The sequence below is a fragment of the Sebastes fasciatus genome, chromosome 4 (genome assembly GCF_043250625.1).
Source record: "Sebastes fasciatus isolate fSebFas1 chromosome 4, fSebFas1.pri, whole genome shotgun sequence".
Taxonomy (NCBI): domain Eukaryota; kingdom Metazoa; phylum Chordata; class Actinopteri; order Perciformes; family Sebastidae; genus Sebastes; species Sebastes fasciatus.
In genome coordinates, this window is record NC_133798.1 from 36,397,390 (window position 1) to 36,417,292 (window position 19,903).

General features: G+C 40.7%; 6 protein-coding genes across 6 annotated transcripts; all 6 read left to right on the forward strand.

Annotated features, from left to right (window-relative positions):
* Positions 1-126: 126 nt before the first annotated feature.
* Positions 127-10,658, forward strand: LOC141766781 (dispanin subfamily A member 2b-like). The gene is made up of 3 exons (XM_074633939.1): positions 127-979; positions 9,316-9,543; positions 10,126-10,658. Exons 2-3 carry the CDS (start codon positions 9,337-9,339, stop codon positions 10,336-10,338), a joined length of 420 nt encoding a protein of 139 aa, XP_074490040.1. The 5' UTR covers positions 127-979; positions 9,316-9,336; the 3' UTR covers positions 10,339-10,658.
* LOC141766780 (dispanin subfamily A member 2b-like) lies at positions 973-5,409 on the forward strand. Its single transcript, XM_074633938.1, has 3 exons — positions 973-1,025; positions 4,077-4,313; positions 4,896-5,409. The coding sequence occupies exons 2-3, from the start codon at positions 4,098-4,100 to the stop codon at positions 5,106-5,108; spliced, it is 429 nt and encodes a 142-aa protein (XP_074490039.1). The 5' UTR covers positions 973-1,025; positions 4,077-4,097; the 3' UTR covers positions 5,109-5,409.
* LOC141766783 (dispanin subfamily A member 2b-like) lies at positions 1,019-2,789 on the forward strand. The gene is made up of 2 exons (XM_074633942.1): positions 1,019-1,755; positions 2,292-2,789. Exons 1-2 carry the CDS (start codon positions 1,543-1,545, stop codon positions 2,331-2,333), a joined length of 255 nt encoding a protein of 84 aa, XP_074490043.1. The 5' UTR covers positions 1,019-1,542; the 3' UTR covers positions 2,334-2,789.
* LOC141766782 (dispanin subfamily A member 2b-like) lies at positions 6,559-8,023 on the forward strand. The gene is made up of 2 exons (XM_074633941.1): positions 6,559-6,926; positions 7,510-8,023. Exons 1-2 carry the CDS (start codon positions 6,723-6,725, stop codon positions 7,720-7,722), a joined length of 417 nt encoding a protein of 138 aa, XP_074490042.1. The 5' UTR covers positions 6,559-6,722; the 3' UTR covers positions 7,723-8,023.
* A 3,255-nt stretch (positions 10,659-13,913) lies between the features above and the next one.
* Positions 13,914-16,498, forward strand: LOC141766793 (dispanin subfamily A member 2b-like). Its single transcript, XM_074633954.1, has 3 exons — positions 13,914-14,014; positions 15,138-15,374; positions 15,973-16,498. Exons 2-3 carry the CDS (start codon positions 15,171-15,173, stop codon positions 16,168-16,170), a joined length of 402 nt encoding a protein of 133 aa, XP_074490055.1. The 5' UTR covers positions 13,914-14,014; positions 15,138-15,170; the 3' UTR covers positions 16,171-16,498.
* A 1,245-nt stretch (positions 16,499-17,743) lies between these two features.
* LOC141766792 (dispanin subfamily A member 2b-like) lies at positions 17,744-19,127 on the forward strand. Its single transcript, XM_074633953.1, has 2 exons — positions 17,744-18,030; positions 18,614-19,127. Exons 1-2 carry the CDS (start codon positions 17,827-17,829, stop codon positions 18,824-18,826), a joined length of 417 nt encoding a protein of 138 aa, XP_074490054.1. The 5' UTR covers positions 17,744-17,826; the 3' UTR covers positions 18,827-19,127.
* Positions 19,128-19,903: the final 776 nt, after the last annotated feature.

Genomic DNA, 19,903 nt, shown 5'->3' on the forward strand with positions numbered 1-19,903 from the left:
GACTTCCACCCACGATTTATTTATTTAATTTTTTTGTCAGCTGTGTGAGCAACTCCATTTCCTTTGTGCATTGCCTTGTGGGAGAATAGTGTGTATCAATAGCACACTCAAAAATCAATCAAATTAGTATGTATGCGGTAGCGTTTCCAGTGTGAATACACTATAAACTTGTAAAACTGGAACACGGCACACAAGTCTATAGCCATGCTAGCGGCTCTGCCTGTTGGTACTTGGGCACATCGGTGCTTAGAGCTTAATGGTAATGTCAGCATGCTAACATGCCCACAATGACGGTACTAAATTCTAAATGCACAAAGGACAGCGGAGGCTGATGGGACTGTCATCGTTTTTGCAGGTATTTTGGTTATGAATCAAAATATTGGACACATTTTGACTTGATGGTGCTGAATGAAAAGTCAGAGGATCACCAAATGTTCTACAATACAACCTGAATTGCGCCAAATGTGCCAAAATACACTCATCGGCCACTTTATTAGGCACACCTGTTCAATTGCTTGTTAACACAAATGGCTAATCAGCCAATCACAAGGCAGCAACTCAATGCATATAGGCATCTAGAGGTGGTGAAGACGACTTGCTGAAGTTCAAACCGAGCATCAGAATGGGGAAGAAAGGGGATTTAAGTGACTTTGAACGTGGCATGGTTGTTGGTGCCAGATGGGCTGGGCTGAGTATTAAACTGCTGATTTACTGGGATTTTCACACACAACCATCTCTAGGGTTTACAGAGAATGGTCCGAACAAGAGAACATATCCAGTGAGCGGCAGTTGTGTGGACGGAAATGCCTTGTTGATGTCAGAGGTCAGAGGAGAATGGGCAGAGTGGTTCGAGATGATAGAAAGGCAACAGTAACTCAAATAACCACTCGTCACAACCAAGGTATGCAGAATACCATCTCTGAACGCACAACATGTCGAACCTTGAAGCAGATGGGCTACAGCAGCAGAAGACCACACGGTATTAGCACTTTATTAGGTACACCTTGTACCTAATAAAGTGGCCGGTGAGTGTATTTAGTGGATGTTTCACAGGTTCAATGGAAAATTGCTGCTGGTGGCGCATATTTCAGTCTGGACCAATGTGATGGACCGCTGGACCAACATTGCCATGCCAAAAATGTAAATGAGATCATATGCTCTTTTTTAAATGGGTCATGAGTGGCTTCCCATCTTGCAGCTTCACGTTTAGAGATGTGACAATTAAAGCAGCAGAGGGTAGAAATGGAGCAAATATGATTTCAAAAAAATCATGTGCCACTGTGTCCTCCGGTGCGAATTCTGAGTCATAACCGCGGTGGCCCAGATTCAAATCCGGGCTGCGGCCATTTCTACATGTCGCCCCCTTTGTAGAAAAAAAAGAAAAGCAGTCATGTACTTTTTTGTGCTTTGACAAATGTGGTCAGCTTGGTTTGGCCTCATTGGCTAAAAACAGGCCGGTCCTAATCCACAAAGCACAAAATCAACATTTACAGTGACCATTGAGTTCTTGCTCACCTTCAGACTACAGTTGAGCTGACAGCGATGAATCCTGAAGGTTACCCGATTGAGAGAGTTCCATTGCAGGGGAGGCGTGTTGAGCTCCATGGACAGCCTGGAGGACCTACAGTGGTCCAGTGCACCACTGTGAACATCAGCACCGAGCCCCCCAAGGACCACATCATCTGGTCACTCCTCTGCTTTATGTACTCAAACCATTTCTGCCTCGGACTGGCGGCTCTCATCTTCTCTATCAAGGTGAGTTAATGCACAACAGCTCTGACTTGCTTATGAATGACATCATTCATGTGCCAATCTTCTGTTATTGCCTATGAAAGAATAATGAAAAAAAATAGTTTTCACATTATCTTACAATCTAAAATATGAGTTCTTGCAAAGGCCAGATAGGGTTAGTGGAAAACAGCTTTACTGATGTTTTTCAAGACAAGTAAGACGTTATTATAATGCTTAGAAATGTATAATTTAACTACTGAAATAAAAATAATAAAAAAAAAATATATATATATATATATGATATATGTATATAAATAAAAGAGATAAAAGAACAATGACAACAAACACTCAACTTTGCAAGACATTCTTGAAGATGAAGAATTAGAGATAGAAAAATTAGCAAAATTGGAAAAGGGAGAATGGATGCAGACAATCTAAATCTTTTTGTAGGAGATAATGAAATTGAGCCTATGCTCAACATTAGCAGTTTAAATTCCTTTGAGGTCGAGCATAAATATGAATCCACTTTTAAAAAATTCATTGTGCTTCGGTCCTTCCAGGCCAGAGACCGGAAGGTGGCTGGAGATCTGGAGGGCGCCTGACACTACGGCTCCACTGCCCGCTACCTCAACATCGTGGCCACAGTCCTGTTTTCCATCATGGTCTTTATTTTCATTATTACAATCACTGTCGTGGCCGTACAGATAGAGGGGTACAGCAGGCCTTACAGAGGCTAATTACAGAGGCTAAATTTCAAATAGTGTTGGAGTTGCCTACTGCTGTGGCTTAGTGATGCTTGTTGTTCTCTGCTTTATGGTTATGGCACAAACTGTAACCTTTTATGCCCTTTTAGTTATATCCTCAAGTAAAACAGATGCTTATTTCTATGTGTGTTACAAAAGTCTTGGAACTCATCCATGTTTCCTTAATGCCAATCTGTAGTAGTTTGACATTTATGCCAGACTTAAATTCAGATTTCCTGTCTGCAAGGCGTCGAGCAACTTTAAAAAGAAAACAGTTTCATCTGTCAATAAAGGTGTCTGTTTCATAACTCTGAATCGTGCTTGTGAGATTTTTTAAGCAGATTGTAGTTGTTTACACACTGGAATGATTTTCCACAATTATGGTGTTTAGATATTTGCACTGTGTTAATGTGTAACTTGCGGTGATTTCAAGCCAAAGAACTTCACCCAAAGTGGAAACAGGGTGACAGGGTGCACTATTTCCTTATTCTGACTCTGAAAAAAATATTTATTAACAAAGCTTGAGCCAGTGTTCTAGACAACACCAAGACAAAATAATGTTTCCTAAATCTGTATGAATAAATGTGGGGGAATGTGTGTGTGTGTGTGTGTGTGTGCGTGTGCAACAAGAGCAAGGCATTGAGCCTAGCACCCCAAGGAGAAAATGCACATGCTACACGTAAAAACACAGTGTATATAATGAATAGGAATTAAAGTGATCAATCAGACTAAAACATTTCTGGAGTGAAATGTGGGTAATTTACAGTTTAAAAAAATCATGTGCATCTGTGTCGTCCGGTGCTCCTTACGCAACTGCAAGATTTCACAGACCGGAGGAAAAGAACCAATCAGGGCCGAGCTGGAGCCTTGCCGTCTCTGAGCAGCTGTCAATCATTTTCAGAAACATCTTGTAGTGTACTGTTTAGCTGTAAAATGAGAAAGTTTGTGACCCAGCAGCCATGTTGAGATCAGCTGAGGAAATACCAAGCACCGCCCACCAGCCGGAGCACAGCCAATAGGAACGCTCTCTCTCTGAAATGACCTGTGATTGGCCAAAGTCTCTCGTCATGGGCTAGATTTTTCTAAAGCCTGAAAACAGAGCCATGAGGAGGAGCAGAAGTCTAGTTTTCTCTCAGAACACTTGAATTAAAATATGCTGAAAGGTTATTATGGAATTTCTACCCAATGATGCCAAAAATATACTGCCTACTGAAGCTTTAAGGAAAATTGAATGTCCAGTTTAACAAACAACGAATTCTAATTTTGAATTAAATCAACAATCTATTCGTGACAACTTTTAAAACAAGCACTCATGCGGGTGCCCCGATAGCTGGGTGCCCATATAACAAGGCTGAGTCCTAGCCGCGGTGGCCCAGATTCAAATCCGGGCTGCTGCCATTTCTACATGTCGCCCCCTTTCTAGAAATGCCCAAAAAAGAATCTTAAAAAAAGAAAAGCAGCCATGTACTTTTTGTGCTTTGACAAATGTGGTCAGCTTGGTTTGGCCTCATTGGCGTTCGGTGCAAAAAACAGGCCGGTGCTAATCCATAAAAGCCCAAAATCAACATTTACAGTGACTGTTGAGTTCTTGCTCACCTTCAGACTACAGTTGAGCTGACAGCGATGAATCCTGAAGGTTACCAGATTGAGAGTGTTCCATTGCAGGGGAGGCGTGTTGAGCTCCATGGACAGCCTGGAGGACCTACAGTGGTCCAGTACACCACTGTGAACATCAGCACTGAGCCCCCCAAGGACCACATCATCTGGTCATTCCTCTGCTTTATGTACACAAGCCCCTGCTGCTGCCTCGGACTGGCGGCTCTCATCTTCTCTATCAAGGTGAGTTTCTTTCACGGGGAATTTTCTGTTACTGCCTATTAAAGAATATTACGAGAGAAAAAAAAGAGTTTTATTGCAAAATATTGCAATCTCGAATAGCAGTTCTTACAAAGGAGAGATGGGGTTGATGGAAAACAAAGGTTTTACCAAGTTTTTGCAGACTAGTAAGACGGAGCCCTCACTGTGTGCATGACAAGAATCATTCAGAGGATGGGCAGTTGGGGGACAAGGAATATTCTTCTCTAAGATTTTAGATATTATAGGCTTAAATATTTCAGTTTTAACTATTGAAACAATAAAATACAAAGAAGTTATGAAAAGAAAAAAAAAGAGACTTTAAATGTGTTACAAACTTTGCTGGATAATGTTCAATCTCTGATTCTTCAGCAATTATGTAAAGAAAGCTATATACTGAATGGAAAAGGGAGAATGGGTGGAAAAGAGAGTAAGCGATCTCATTTGCAGAATGAAAATACAGCAGGAGAATATGAGATTGTGCCGATGCTCAACTTTGAAATTACCTTGAGGTCGAGAATAAATATGAATCCACTTTTAAAAATCAATGTGCTTTCGTCCTTTCAGGCCAGAGACCGGAAGGTGGCTGGAGATCTGGAGGGCGCCCGACACTACGGCTCCACTGCCCGCTACCTCAACATCGGGGCCACAGTCCTGTTTTCCATCATGGTCTTTATTTTCATTATTACAATCATTGTCGTGGCCGTAAAGAAGTATGAGGCGGTCAGAAGTTACAGCGGATACACCACAGACAACTACGGTTACAATCACAGAGGCTAAATTTCAAATAGTGTTGGAGTTGCCTACTGCTGTGGCTTAGTGATGCTTGTTGTTCTCTGCTTTATGGTTATGGCACAAACTGTAACCTTTTATGCCCTTTTAGTTATATCCTCAAGTAAAACAGATGCTTATTTCTATGTGTGTTACAAAAGTCTTGGAACTCATCCATGTTTCCTTAATGCCAATCTGTAGTAGTTTGACATTTATGCCAGACTTAAATTCAGATTTCCTGTCTGCAAGGCGTCGAGCAACTTTAAAAAGAAAACAGTTTCATCTGTCAATAAAGGTGTCTGTTTCATAACTCTGAATCGTGCTTGTGAGATTTTTTAAGCAGATTGTAGTTGTTTACACACTGGAATGATTTTCCACAATTATGGTGTTTAGATATTTGCACTGTGTTAATGTGTAACTTGCGGTGATTTCAAGCCAAAGAACTTAACCCAAAGTGGAAACAGGGTGACAGGGTGCACTATTTCCTTATTCTGACTCTGAAAAAAATATTTATTAACAAAGCTTGAGCCAGTGTTCTAGACAACACCAAGAGAAAATAATGTTTCCTAAATCTGTATGAATAAATGTGGGGGAATGTGTGTGTGTGTGTGTGTGTGCGTGTGCAACAAGAGCAAGGCATTGAGCCTAGCACACCAAGGAGAAATGCACATGCTATACGTAAAAACACAGTGTATATAATGAATAGGAATTAAAGTGATCAATCAGACTAAAACATTTCTGGAGTGAAATGTGGGTAATTTACAGTTTAAAAAAATCATGTGCATCTGTGTCGTCCGGTGCTCCTTATGCAACTGCAAGATTTCACAGACCGGAGGAAAAGAACCAATCAGGGCCGAGCTGGAGCCTTGCCGTCTCTGGGCAGCTGTCAATCATTTTCAGAAACATCTTGTAGTGTACTGTTTAGCTGTAAAATGAGAAAGTTTGTGACCCAGCAGCCATGTTGAGATCAGCTGAGGAAATACCAAGCACCGCCCACCAGCCGGAGCACAGCCAATAGGAACGCTCTCTCTCTGAAATGACCTGTGATTGGCCAAAGTCTCTCGTCATGGGCTAGATTTTTCTAAAGCCTGAAAACAGAGCCATGAGGAGGAGCAGAAGTCTAGTTTTCTCTCAGAACACTTGAATTAAAATATGCTGAAAGGTTATTATGGAATTTCTACCCAATGATGCCAAAAATATACTGCCTACTGAAGCTTTAAGGAAAATTGAATGTCCAGTTTAACAAACAACGAATTCTAATTTTGAATTAAATCAACAATCTATTCGTGACAACTTTTAAAACAAGCACTCATGCGGGTGCCCCAATAGCTGGATGCCCATATAACAAGGCTGAGTCCTAGCCGCGGTGGCCCAGATTCAAATCCGGGCTGCTGCCATTTCTACATGTCGCCCCCTTTCTAGAAATGCCCAAAAAAGAATCTTAAAAAAAGAAAAGCAGCCATGTAATTTTTTGTGCTTTGACAAATGTGGTCAGCTTGGTTTGGCCTCATTGGCGTTCGGTGCAAAAAACAGGCCGGTGCTAATCCATAAAAGCCCAAAATCAACATTTACAGTGACTGTTGAGTTCTTGCTCACCTTCAGACTACAGTTGAGCTGACAGCGATGAATCCTGAAGGTTACCAGATTGAGAGTGTTCCATTGCAGGGGAGGTATGATGGACAGCCTGGAGGACCTAGAGTGGTCCAGTGCACCACTGTGAACATCAGCATTGAGCCCCCCAAGGACCACATCATCTGGTCATTCCTCTGCTTTATGTACTCAAACCCCTGCTGCCTCGGACTGGCGGCTCTCATCTTCTCTATCAAGGTGAGTTTCTTTCACGGGGAATTTTCTGTTACTGCCTATTAAAGAATATTACGAGAGAAAAAAAAGAGTTTTATTGCAAAATATTGCAATCTCGAATAGCAGTTCTTACAAAGGAGAGATGGGGTTGATGGAAAACAAAGGTTTTACCAAATTTTTGCAGACTAGTAAGACGGAGCCCTCACTGAGTGCATGACAAGAATTATTCAGAGGATGGGCAGTTGGGGGACAAGGAATATTCTTCTCTAAGATTTTAGATATTATAGGCTTAAATATTTCAGTTTTAACTATTGAAACAATAAAATACAAAGAAGTTATGAAAAGAAAAAAAAAGAGACTTTAAATGTGTTACAAACTTTGCTGGACAATGTTCAATCTCTGATTCTTCAGCAATTATGTAAAGAAAGCTATATACTGAATGGGAAAAGGGAGAATGGGTGGAAAAGAGAGTAAGCGATCTCATTTGCAGAATGAAAATACAGCAGGAGATTATGAGATTGTGCCGATGCTCAACTTTGAAATTACCTTGAGGTCGAGAATAAATATGAATCCACTTTTAAAAATCGATGTGCTTTTGTCCTTCCAGGCCAGAGACCGGAAGGTGGCTGGAGATCTGGAGGGCGCCCGACACTACGGCTCCACTGCCCGCTGCCTCAACATCGGGGCCACAGTCCTGTTTTCCATCATGGTCCTTATTTTCATTATTACAATCACTGTCGTGCTCGTAAGGATGAATGAGGCGTACAGAAGTTACAGTGGATACCACACAAACAACTACGGTTACAATTACAGAGGCTAAATTTCAAATAGTGTTGGAGTTGCCTACTGCTGTGGCTTAGTGATGCTTATTGTTCTCTGCTTTATGGTTATGGCACAATTTGTAACCTTTTATGCCCTTTTAGTTATATCCTCAGTTAAAACAGATACTTATTTCTATGTTTGTTACAAAAGTCTTGGAACTCATCCATGTTTCCTTAATGCCAATCTGTAGTAGTTTGACATTTATGCCAGACTTAATTTCAGATTTCCTGTCAGCAAGGCGTCGAGCAACTTTAAAAAGAAAACAGTTTCATCTGTCAATAAAGGTGTCTGTTTCATAACTCTGAATCGTGCTTGTGAGATTTTTTAAGCAGATTGTAGTTGTTTACACACTGGAATGATTTTCCACAATTATGGTGTTTAGATATTTTCATTGTGTTAATGTGTAACTTGCGGTGATTTCAAGCCAAAGAACTTCACCCAAAGTGGAAACAGGGTGACAGGGTGCACTATTTCCTTATTCTGACTCTGAAAAAAATATTTATTAACAAAGCTTGAGCCAGTGTTCTAGACAACACCAAGAGAAAATAATGTTTCCTAAATCTGTATGAATAAATGTGGGGGAATGTGTGTGTGTGTGTGTGTGTGTGTGTGTCAAGAGCAAGGCATTGAGCCTAGCACCCCAAGGAGAAATGCACATGCTACACGTAAAAACACAGTGTATATAATGAATAGGAATTAAAGTGATCAATCAGACTAAAACATTTCTGGAGTGAAATGTCGGTAATTTACAGTTTAAAAAAATCATGTGCATCTGTGTCGTCCGGTGCTCCTTACGCAACTGCAAGATTTCACAGACCGGAGGAAAAGAACCAATCAGGGCCGAGCTGGAGCCTTGCCGTCTCTGAGCAGCTGTCAATCATTTTCAGAAACATCTTGTAGTGTACTGTTTAGCTGTAAAATGAGAAAGTTTGTGACCCAGCAGCCATGTTGAGATCAGCTGAGGAAATACCAAGCACCGCCCACCAGCCGGAGCACAGCCAATAGGAACGCTCTCTCTCTCTGAAATGACCTGTGATTGGCCAAAGTCTCTCGTCATGGGCTAGATTTTTCTAAAGCCTGAAAACAGAGCCATGAGGAGGAGCAGAAGTCTAGTTTTCTCTCAGAACACTTGAATTAAAATATGCTGAAAGGTTATTATGGAATTTCTACCCAATGATGCCAAAAATATACTGCCTACTGAAGCTTTAAGGAAAATTGAATGTCCAGTTTAACAAACAACGAATTCTAATTTTGAATTAAATCAACAATCTATTCGTGACAACTTTTAAAACAAGCACTCATGCGGGTGCCCCGATAGCTGGGTGCCCATATAACAAGGCTGAGTCCTAGCCGCGGTGGCCCAGATTCAAATCCGGGCTGCTGCCATTTCTACATGTCGCTCCCTTTCTAGAAATGCCCAAAAAAGAATCTTAAAAAAAGAAAAGCAGCCATGTAATTTTTTGTGCTTTGACAAATGTGGTCAGCTTGGTTTGGCCTCATTGGCGTTCGGTGCAAAAAACAGGCCGGTGCTAATCCATAAAAGTCCAAAATCAACATTTACAGTGACTGTTGAGTTCTTGCTCACCTTCAGACTACAGTTGAGCTGACAGCGATGAATCGTGAAGGTTACCAGATTGAGAGTGTTCCATTGCAGGGGAGGTATGATGGACAGCCTGGAGGACCTAGAGTGGTCCAGTGCACCACTGTGAACATCAGCACTGAGCCCCCCAAGGACCACATCATCTGGTCATTCCTCTGCTTTATGTACACAACCCCCTGCTGCTGCCTCGGACTGGCGGCTCTCATCTTCTCTATCAAGGTGAGTTTCTTTCACGGGGAACTTTCTGTTACTGCCTATTAAAGAATATTACGAGAGAAAAAAAAGAGTTTTATTGCAAAATATTGCAATCTCGAATAGCAGTTCTTACAAAGGAGAGATGGGGTTGATGGAAAACAAAGGTTTTACCAAGTTTTTGCAGACTAGTAAGACGGAGCCCTCACTGTGTGCATGACACGAATCATTCAGAGGATGGGCAGTTGGGGGACAAGGAATATTCTTCTCTAAGATTTTAGATATTATAGGCTTAAATATTTCAGTTTAAACTATTGAAACAATAAAATACAAAGAAGTTATGAAAAGAAAAAAAAAGAGACTTTAAATGTGTTACAAACTTTGCTGGACAATGTTCAATCTCTGATTCTTCAGCAATTATGTAAAGAAAGCTATATACTGAATGGAAAAGGGAGAATGGGTGGAAAAGAGAGTAAGCGATCTCATTTGCAGAATGAAAATACAGCAGGAGAATATGAGATTGTGCCGATGCTCAACTTTGAAATTACCTTGAGGTCGAGAATAAATATGAATCCACTTTTAAAAATCTATGTGCTTTTGTCCTTCCAGGCCAGAGACCGGAAGGTGGCTGGAGATCTGGAGGGCGCCCGACACTACGGCTCCACTGCCCGCTGCCTCAACATCGGGGCCACAGTCCTGTTTTCCATCATGGTCTTTATTTTCATTATTACAATCGCTGTCGTGGCCGTAAAGATGAATGAGGCGTACAGAAGTTACAGTGGATACCACACAAACAACTACGGTTACAATTACAGAGGCTAAATTTCAAATAGTCTTGGAGTTGCCTACTGCTGTGGCTTAGTGATGCTTGTTGTTCTCTGCTTTATGGTTATGGCACAATGTGTAACCTTTTATGCCCTTTTACTTATATCCTCAAGTAAAACAGATACTTATTTCTATGTGTGTTACAAAAGTCTTGGAACTCATCCATGTTTCCTTAATGCCAATCTGTAGTAGTTTGAGTTTGTAGTAGTTAGTTATGCCAGACTTAATTTCAGATTTCCTGTCTGCAAGGCGTCGAGCAACTTTAAAAAGAAAACAGTTTCATCTGTCAATAAAGGTGTCTGTTTCATAACTCTGAATCGTGCTTGTGAGATTTTTTAAAGCAGATTGTAGTTGTTTACACACTGGAATGATTTTCCACAATTATGGTGTTTAGATATTTGCACTGTGTTAATGTGTAACTTGCGGTGATTTCAAGCCAAAGAACTTCACCCAAAGTGGAAACAGGGTGACAGGGTGCACTATTTCCTTATTCTGACTCTGAAAAAAATATTTATTAACAAAGCTTGAGCCAGTGTTCTAGACAACACCAAGACAAAATAATGTTTCCTAAATCTGTATGAATAAATGTAGGGGAAAGACTGATGAGCTGATTAAAATGCTGTGTGTGCATGTAACAAGAGCAAGGCATTGAGCCTAGCACCCCAAGGAGAAATGCACATGCTACACGTGAAAAAACACAGTGTATATAATGAATAGGAATTAAAGTGATCAATCAGACTAAAACATTTCTGGAGTGAAATGTGGGTAATTTACAGTTTAAAGTAACTACATTAATAAAAATCAATACATCTTTATAGTGCTGGCCGCAGGCTGCAGGAACTTCTATATAAACATAATAAACATAAACATATTTCTGATGATTCTGATTCATAGAAAGACAATATGACAAAACTGACAATGACGGCGGGAAAATAGTCTACAGCTTACTTTTTCTAGTTCATGGTTTAGTGGGGGGGTCTGTGGTATTCAGGGGGTGGTTTAAACTGGAGCATTAAGTCTAGACTATGCTTCCTGATTATTTATTTATTTTGTTCTGGGGTATTTAGTATGTCATAAATATATTTAAAAAGTCCTAGTATAGTATGTCTTAAAAATCATATAAAAGTAATATTATAGTATGTCATAAAGATATCATAGAAAAGGTCATAGTATAGTATGTAAAAAATCATAAAATAATCATAGTATAGTATGTTCTTACGAGTTCTTAACTTTATGTCTAAGAAACACAAGATGTAACTTAAAGAAATTGCCAAAAAATGGGACCAACACAGCAAGAAATTAAGTTTAATTATGTGAAAATGATTAACAGAGAAACCAACTAATTTAACAGAAATAGAAGCAAAAAAGGGGGTCAGGATCTCCAAGGCCAAAATAACAAACAAAAGAACCCACACTAACTAGAAAATAAAAACATTATTCTACTGAATCAAACAAAAAGACAACACTAATCTCTCTCACTAACTAATAAAGTCACCAAGACTAACAAAGGCAAAGGATTAACAGAGCTGTGTCAAGGTGCTATCAAAGATAACAGAGTTTCACCAGTTAAACTCAACAAACAGACAGCTTAGAGGCCAAGAGGGCAGGAACACTGGTTCAGGTTCTGGTTCTGGTTCTGGTTCTTGGAGCAGATACAGCTCCACTGAGTGCTTAATGAGATTCAAGTGTGGGTGATCAGGCACTGAGAGAAGGGCATGGCAGAACTGATGCAGTCTTTGCTCAAATTGCCCTATGAAACAGAAATCATTCTGCTGTAATGAACGTCAGCGTGGGCACTTTTTGTTGGACGTTGTTGCTGCCGAAAACCCAGAGAGCGAGCGAGCGAAGGAGCCATGTGTGTGTTACTATGCATGAAATCTTCCCATCCTCACTGTCTGGGACAGAGGTGTGTGTTCAAGATATCGAAGATAAACTGGAAAAGGCAACGAAGACCAGCAGGGCAATTTTAGGGTGAGTTTTTGTCTTTATACTTTGCTAATTTTAAGCTGCGGTGGGTAAAAATGGAGCAAATCATGATATAAAAAAAAGTTATTTCTATTAAACGGTCACTATATCCTGACAGTAGTGCATGAGATGGGTAATCTGAGAAAAAAAAGTTGTGTGCCTTGAACTTGAAAATGTTCACTTGCTGGTGCTAGATGAAAAGTAAGAGGTTCACTAAAGGTAGTACAATCCAACCTGAAGTGGTGGACCGCATGACCAACAACCACACTATTTCCTGACAGTAGTACATGAGACAGGTACACAGTAAATTCCCAAGAGTTAAAGGGACTGTTTGTAACTTTATAAGCGTATAAATGTAGCGGGTCGCCACACATGCGCGCTCGCATATGCGCTTTCGCGTGTGGCCGCTGTCTCTCCTCCTCTGCCTGCCTGCCTTCACTCAGACAGCACGCGCCTTCTTGCTCAGCTCGCTCAACATCTAGACGTGAACGCGCGCTCACTCCACACTGCAGAAGAGTTAGTAGCTCTGAGAATATCTAGTGAATGCACAGGGGACGTTTGTGCAGAAATAAATGCTGCAGCTCCTCCAGACCAACAGAGGTTTTCTGTGTCTTGTGAAGTGACGGAGCTCTACAGAGAGTTACGTTGTCTTCTCCTTACCGACCGGGTGCGGGCGGAGAGAGCAGGAAGACACGCTGCAGAGCCCCGCTGCCTCAGCCTGCACTTAGGCAGGAAAAGACAACACTAGGATCAGATCTAAATCATGTTCATGGAGAGACCTTCGTCTGGTCAGCTAACATTTCTGCCAAGCAGCTGAAATATAGAGTGATATTGTGGTTTTAGCTGACGTGTGTCGCCTCACTGTGTTGAGCGATGCTCGTTCAGGTATATTTAGAGCGAGCAAGCGCGAGCCCGACGCTGACTTTCGTTGATTTCACGGCCACAGGTGTCGCTGTTAAGAAGCATTTCTGAAAGTTACAAATAGTCCCTTTTAAATATGCCTTGTCAAAGTATATGAAATCTTTCAGAGTCATTACAACAACAGCTAGAGTAAGATTCACCCCAGTGTTGGTGAAAGTGTTCAGAGTTACCAGACCGGTGTATTCTGGAGAGTACTCTCTACTCTGGAGAGCTCCTCCTCCTCTCTCCTCCTCTCTCCTCTCCTCCTCCCACCTCCCCTCTCCTCCTCCCACCTCCTCTCTCCTCCTCTCTCCTCCTCCCACCTCCTCTCTCCTCCTCCCACCTCCTCTCTCCTCCTCTCTCCTCTCCTCCTCTCTCCACCTCCCACCTCCTCTCTCCTCCTCTCTCCTCCTCTCTCCTCTCCTCCTCTCTCCTCTCCTCCTCTCCTCCTCTCTCCTCTCCTCCTCCCACCTCCTCTCCTCCTCTCTCCTCCTCTCTCCTCCCACCTCCTCTCTCCTCCTCCCACCTCCTCCAACCTCCTCTCTCCTCCTCCCACCTCCTCCCACCTCCTCTCTCCTCCTCTCTCCTCTCCTCCTCTCTCCTCCTCTCTCCTCTCCTCCTCTCTCCTCTCCTCCTCTCTCTCCTCCTCTCCTCCTCTCTCCTCTCCTCCTCCCACCTCCTCTCCTCCTCTCTCCTCCCACCTCCTCTCTCCTCCTCCCACCTCCTCCCACCTCCTCTCTCCTCCTCCTCCTCCTCCCACCTCCTGCTCATCTCAAAACAGCCATTTCGCTCTCCTCAAAAGACTGAGGTAAGTTTCTCTTAATCACTTTTAAACCAAATTTGAGCATTTCAGCAGAAGCAGCATTTTAGAATAAGGTTATATTGTTGTTGAACATACTCTCCAGCTGGTCTGTGTCTGAAAACACCAACTTACACAGGGCTAACCTGACCATGTGGAAGGCTAGCTAAAATGTGTTAGCAACATTAAGCCAATTAATGCTAACCAGCTGATGTCAACCTCTACCTGTAATGTGGGTTAGAGGTGTCAATGTGGAGGAGGGACAGCTGTGTTCTTATTGATGTCCATAGATTACAGTCAAATACAAAGACTGCATGTGTAGGGAGTTAGCTGAACTAGCTAACTAGCTAACTATGGACAGATTTATTCTGTAGTTTCATTTCAACCATTAAAGAAAGATCATTTCTTCTGTTTCAGAACTCTTTGAAATTGAGATTTTGAGGTTACAAAAAAAAGATGATGGTTGTATGCACACTGACAATTATTTTCCACAATTATAGTGTTACATTTTCACTGTTACTAAATAATAAACTCATAAACAATCATTAAAAGGTCATAGTATAGTATGTCATAAAAATCATTAAAAAGTCATAGTCTGTCATAAAAAGTTATTAAAACGTCATAGAAAAATCATAACTAGCTGTCTGCAGTCAAGTTTAAATGCAGACTTTGTTATTAAATAGATATTTCCTGTCTGTGAGGCCTGAGTCTCAGTAGTTGTTTTAGTTTCATTTGTCAGTAAATTTGTAATTTTCTAGTTTTCATTTTCTAGTAGTCATATTTCACCCTGCACCACCACCCCTAGAGACCCTAGGCACCCTCTTCATTAGCAAGTATTTTTTTTTAATGTGTGCAAAATGTAAAGGACTGTTTTATGGACAGGATGCTGTATTTTTAACTCTTCAGGAGATTTTTGCAAAAAGCCATGTGCTATATTTTTTAAACTTAAAAAAACCCAAACTGAATTATATTCGTCGTACATACATGAAAATTGACCTCTGCATTTAACCCATCCCTGCATTTCATCACTGGCTCTTGGTGGAAAAAAAAGACCTGTGCTAACCGCCAAAACATTTCAGAAGGAAATCAACACTTACAGTTTCATTTGAGTTCTTGCATAATTTTCCTGCAGGCCAGAATCCAGACTACAGTTGAGCTGACAGCGATGAATCCTGCAGGTTACCCGATTGAGAATGTTCCATTGCAGGGGACATATGATGGACAGCCTGGAGAACCTACAGTGGTCCAGTACACCACTGTGAACATCAACACTGAGCCCCCCAAGGACCACATCATCTGGTCACTCTGCTGCTTATTGTATGTAAACCCCTGCTGCCTCGGATGGGCAGCTCTCATCTTCTCCATCAAGGTGAGTTTCTTTCACGGGGAATGAACTATCAAAGAATATTGGGGGAAAAAAGAGTTTTATTGCAAAACTTTTGCAATCTCGAATAGCAGTTCTTACAAAGGAGAGATAGGGTTAATGGAAAACAAAGGTTTTTGCAGACTAGTAAGACGGAGCCCTCACTGAGTGCATGACCAGAATCAATCAGAGGATGGGCAGTTGGGGGACAAGGAATATTCTTCTCTAAGATTTTAGATATTATAGGTTTAAAGATTTCTGTTTTAACTATTGAAACAATAAAATACAAAGAAGTTATGAAAAAGAAAAAAGATCAAAAAAATATACTTTAAATGTGTAACAAACTATACTGGAAAATGTTCAATCTCTGAATCTTCATCTTCAGCAATTATGTAAAGAAAGCTATATTCTGAATGGGAAAAGGGAGAATGGGTGGAAAAGAGAGTAAGCGATCTCATTTGCAGAATGAAAATACAGCAAACATGAATCTAAAGCTTTTGCAGGAGAATATGAGATTGTGCCGATGCTCAACTTTGAAATTACCTTGAGGTCGAGAATAAATATGAATCCACTTTTAAAAATCGATGTGCTTTTGTCCTTCCAGGCCAGAGACCGGAAGGTGGCTGGAGATCTGGAGGGCGCCCGACACTACGGCTCCACTGCCCGCTACCTCAACATCGGGGCCACAGTCCTGTTTTCCATCATTGTCCTTATTTTCATTATTACAATCACTGTCGTGCTCGTAAGGATGAATGAGGTGTTCAGAAGTTTAAACCGATACTACACAGACAACTACGGTTAAAATTACAGAGGCTAAATTTCAAATAGTGTTGGAGTTGCCTACTGCTGTGGCTTAGTGATGCTTGTTGTTCTCTGCTTTATGGTTATGGCACAATTTGTAACCTTTTATGCCCTTTTAGTTATATCCTCAGTTAAAACAGATACTTATTTCTATGTTTGTTACAAAAGTCTTGGAACTCATCCATGTTTCCTTAATGCCAATCTGTAGTAGTTTGAGTTTGTAGTAGTTAGTTATGCCAGACTTAATTTCAGATTTCCTGTCAGCAAGGCGTCGAGCAACTTTAAAAAGAAAACTGTTTCATCTGTCAATAAAGGTGTCTGTTTCATAACTCTGAATCGTGCTTGTGAGATTTTTTAAGCAGATTGTAGTTGTTTACACACTGGAATGATTTTCCACAATTATGGTGTTTAGATATTTGCACTGTGTTAATGTGTAACTTGCGGTGATTTCAAGCCAAAGAACTTCACCCAAAGTGGAAACAGGGTGACAGGGTGCACTATTTCCTTATTCTGACTCTGAAAAAAATATTTATTAACAAAGCTTGAGCCAGTGTTCTAGACAACACCAAGACAAAATAATGTTTCCTAAATCTGTATGAATAAATGTATGGGAAAGACTGTGTGTGTGTGTGTGCCTGCGTGCGTGCGTGCGTGTGTGTGTGTGTGTGTGTGCATGTAACAAGAGCAAGGCATTGAGCCTAGCACCCCAAGGAGAAATGCACATGCTACACGTGAAAAAACACAGTGTATATAATGAATAGGAATTAAAGTGATCAATCAGACTAAAACATTTCTGGAGTGAAATGTGGATAATTTACAGTTTAAAGTAACTACATTAATAAAAATCAATACATCTTTATAGTGCTGGTCGCAGGCTGAAGGAACTTCTATAAAAAGTCATAGTATCGTATGTCATGAAAAATATAAAAAACCTCATAGTATAGTATTGCATAAAAATCATTAAAAAGTCATAGTCTGTCATAAAAAGTTATTAAAACGTCATAGTATAGTATGTCATTAAAAAATCATAACATGCTGTCTGCAGTCAAGTTTAAATGCAGACTTTGTTATTAAATAGATATTTCCTGTCTGTGAGGCCTGAGTCTCAGTAGTTGTTTTAGTTTCATTTGTCAGTAAATTTGTAATTTTCTAGTTTTCATTTTCTAGTAGTCATATTTCACCCTGCACCACCACCCCTAGAGACCCTAGGCACCCTCTTCATTAGCAAGTATTTTTTTTTAATGTGTGCAAAATGTAAAGGACTGTTTTATGGACAGGATGCTGTATTTTTAACTCTTCAGGAGATTTTTATAAGACTGCAAAAAGCCATGTGCTATATTTTTTAAACTTAAAAAAACAAAACTTAATTACATTCGTCATACATACAGGTACATACATGAAAATTGACCTCTGCATTTAACCCATCCTACGCATTTTAGGAGCAGTGGGCTGCTCAGAAGCACCCGGGGTTGTTCTTTGTCATAGTAACAGCCAACAGGAGTGTGTTGCATTTCGTCATTGGCTCTTGGTGGGAAAAAAAAAGACCTGTGCTAACCGCCAAAACACTTCGAGAGGAAATCAACACTTACAGTTTCAGTCGAGTTCTTGCATCATTTTCCTGCAGGCCATAATCCAGACTACAGTTGAGCTGACAGCGATGAATCCTGAAGGTTACCCGATTGAGAATGTTCCATTACAGGGGACATATGATGGACAGCATGGAGGACCTACAACGGTCCAGTACACCACTGTGAACATCAACACTGAGCCCCCCAAGGACCACATCATCTGGTCACTCCTCTGCTTTATGTACTCAAACCCTTGCTGCCTCGGACTGGCAGCTCTCACCTTCTCTATCAAGGTGAGTTTCATTCACGGGGAATGAACTATCAAAGAATATTGGGGGAAAAAAGAGTTTTATTGCAAAACTTGTAATCTCGAATAGCAGTTCTTACAAAGGAGAGATAGGGTTAATGGAAAACAAAGGTTTTTACAGACTAGTAAGACGGAGCCCTCACTGAGTGCGTGACCAGAATCAATCAGAGGATGGGCAGTTGGGGGACAAGGAATATTCTTCTCTAAGATTTTAGATATTATAGGTTTAAAGATTTCTGTTTGAACTATTGAAACAATAAAATACAAAGAAGTTATGAAAAAGGAAAAAAGAATATGAATAAATGTGATAAAAAAAAACGGAGACTTTAAATGTGTTGCAAACTTTGCTGCAATTATGTAAAGAAAGCTATATTCTGAATGGGAAAAGGGAGAATGGGTGGAAAAGAGAGTAAGCGATCTCATTTGCAGAATGAAAATACAGCAAACATGAATCTAAAGCTTTTGCAGGAGAATATGAGATTGTGCCGATGCTCAACTTTGAAATTACCTTGAGGTCGAGAATAAATATGAATCCACTTTTAAAAATCAATGTGCTTTTGTCCTTCCAGGCCAGAGACCGGAAGGTGGCTGGAGATCTGCAGGGCGCCCGACACTACGGCTCCACTGCCCGCTGCCTCAACATCTGGGCCACAGTCCTGTTTTCCATCATGGTCCTTATTGCCATTATTACAATCATTGCCGTGGTCGTAAAGATGAATGAGGCGGTCAGAAGTTTAAACCCATACAACCCAAACAACTACGGTTACAATTACAGAGGCTAAATTTCAAATAGTGTTGGAGTTGCCTACTGCTGTGGCTTAGTGATGCTTGTTGTTCTCTGCTTTATGGTTATGGCACAAACTGTAACCTTTTATGCCCTTCTACATATATCCTCAAGTAAAACAGATACTTATTTCTATGTGTGTTACAAAAGTCTTGGAACTCATCCATGTTTCCTTAATGCCAATCTGTAGTAGTTTGACATTTATGCCAGACTTAAATTCAGATTTCCTGTCTGCAAGGCGTCGAGCAACTTTAAAAAGAAAACAGTTTCATCTGTCAATAAAGGTGTCTGTTTCATAACTCTGAATCGTGCTTGTGAGATCTTTTTAAGCAGATTGTAGTTGTTTACACACTGGAATGATTTTCAACAGTTGTGCTGTTTAGACATTTGCACTGTGTTAATGTGTAACTTTCAAGCCATGGAACTTCACCCAAAGTGGAAAGAGGGTGACAGGGTGCACTATTTCCTTATTCTGACTCTGAAAAAAATATTAATTAACAAAGCTTGAGCCATAATCACTAAGTGCCTGAGTGGGGGAAATATTTCTGATGATTCTGATTCACATAGAGCAGAAAGACAATATGACAAAACTGACAATGACGGTGTGAAAATAGTCTACAGCTTACTTCTTGTAGTTAGTGGTTTAGTCGGGGTCGGGGGGGGGGGGGGGGGGGTGGGGGTGTCTGTGGTATTCAGGGGGTGATTTAAACTGGAACATTAAGTCTGTTGCAATTGTAAATGCAACAGAATATGCTTCCTGATTATTTAAGGCGTGAATCTGGTAATTTTTAAGGAACTTATATAACATCACTGCGAAATTCACCAAATGTGCCAACTATTAGGGGCACTTTTCTGTAGTCACACTTACGTGTGTAGATGAGCCATCATGCTTTATTAAATACAGCAGAAAGAGAAGAATAGACAGGACAACAATGTTTAGTTCGTAAAAAAGACCACCACAGCATTTTATGAAGTTTTTAAAGGCAGTGTTTTAACACACAGCTCAGCCGAACGGGTAAAAGAGGTTAAGATAATTAAGATGTGGGTGAGCTTTAGTCAATATCAGGAAAAAAAA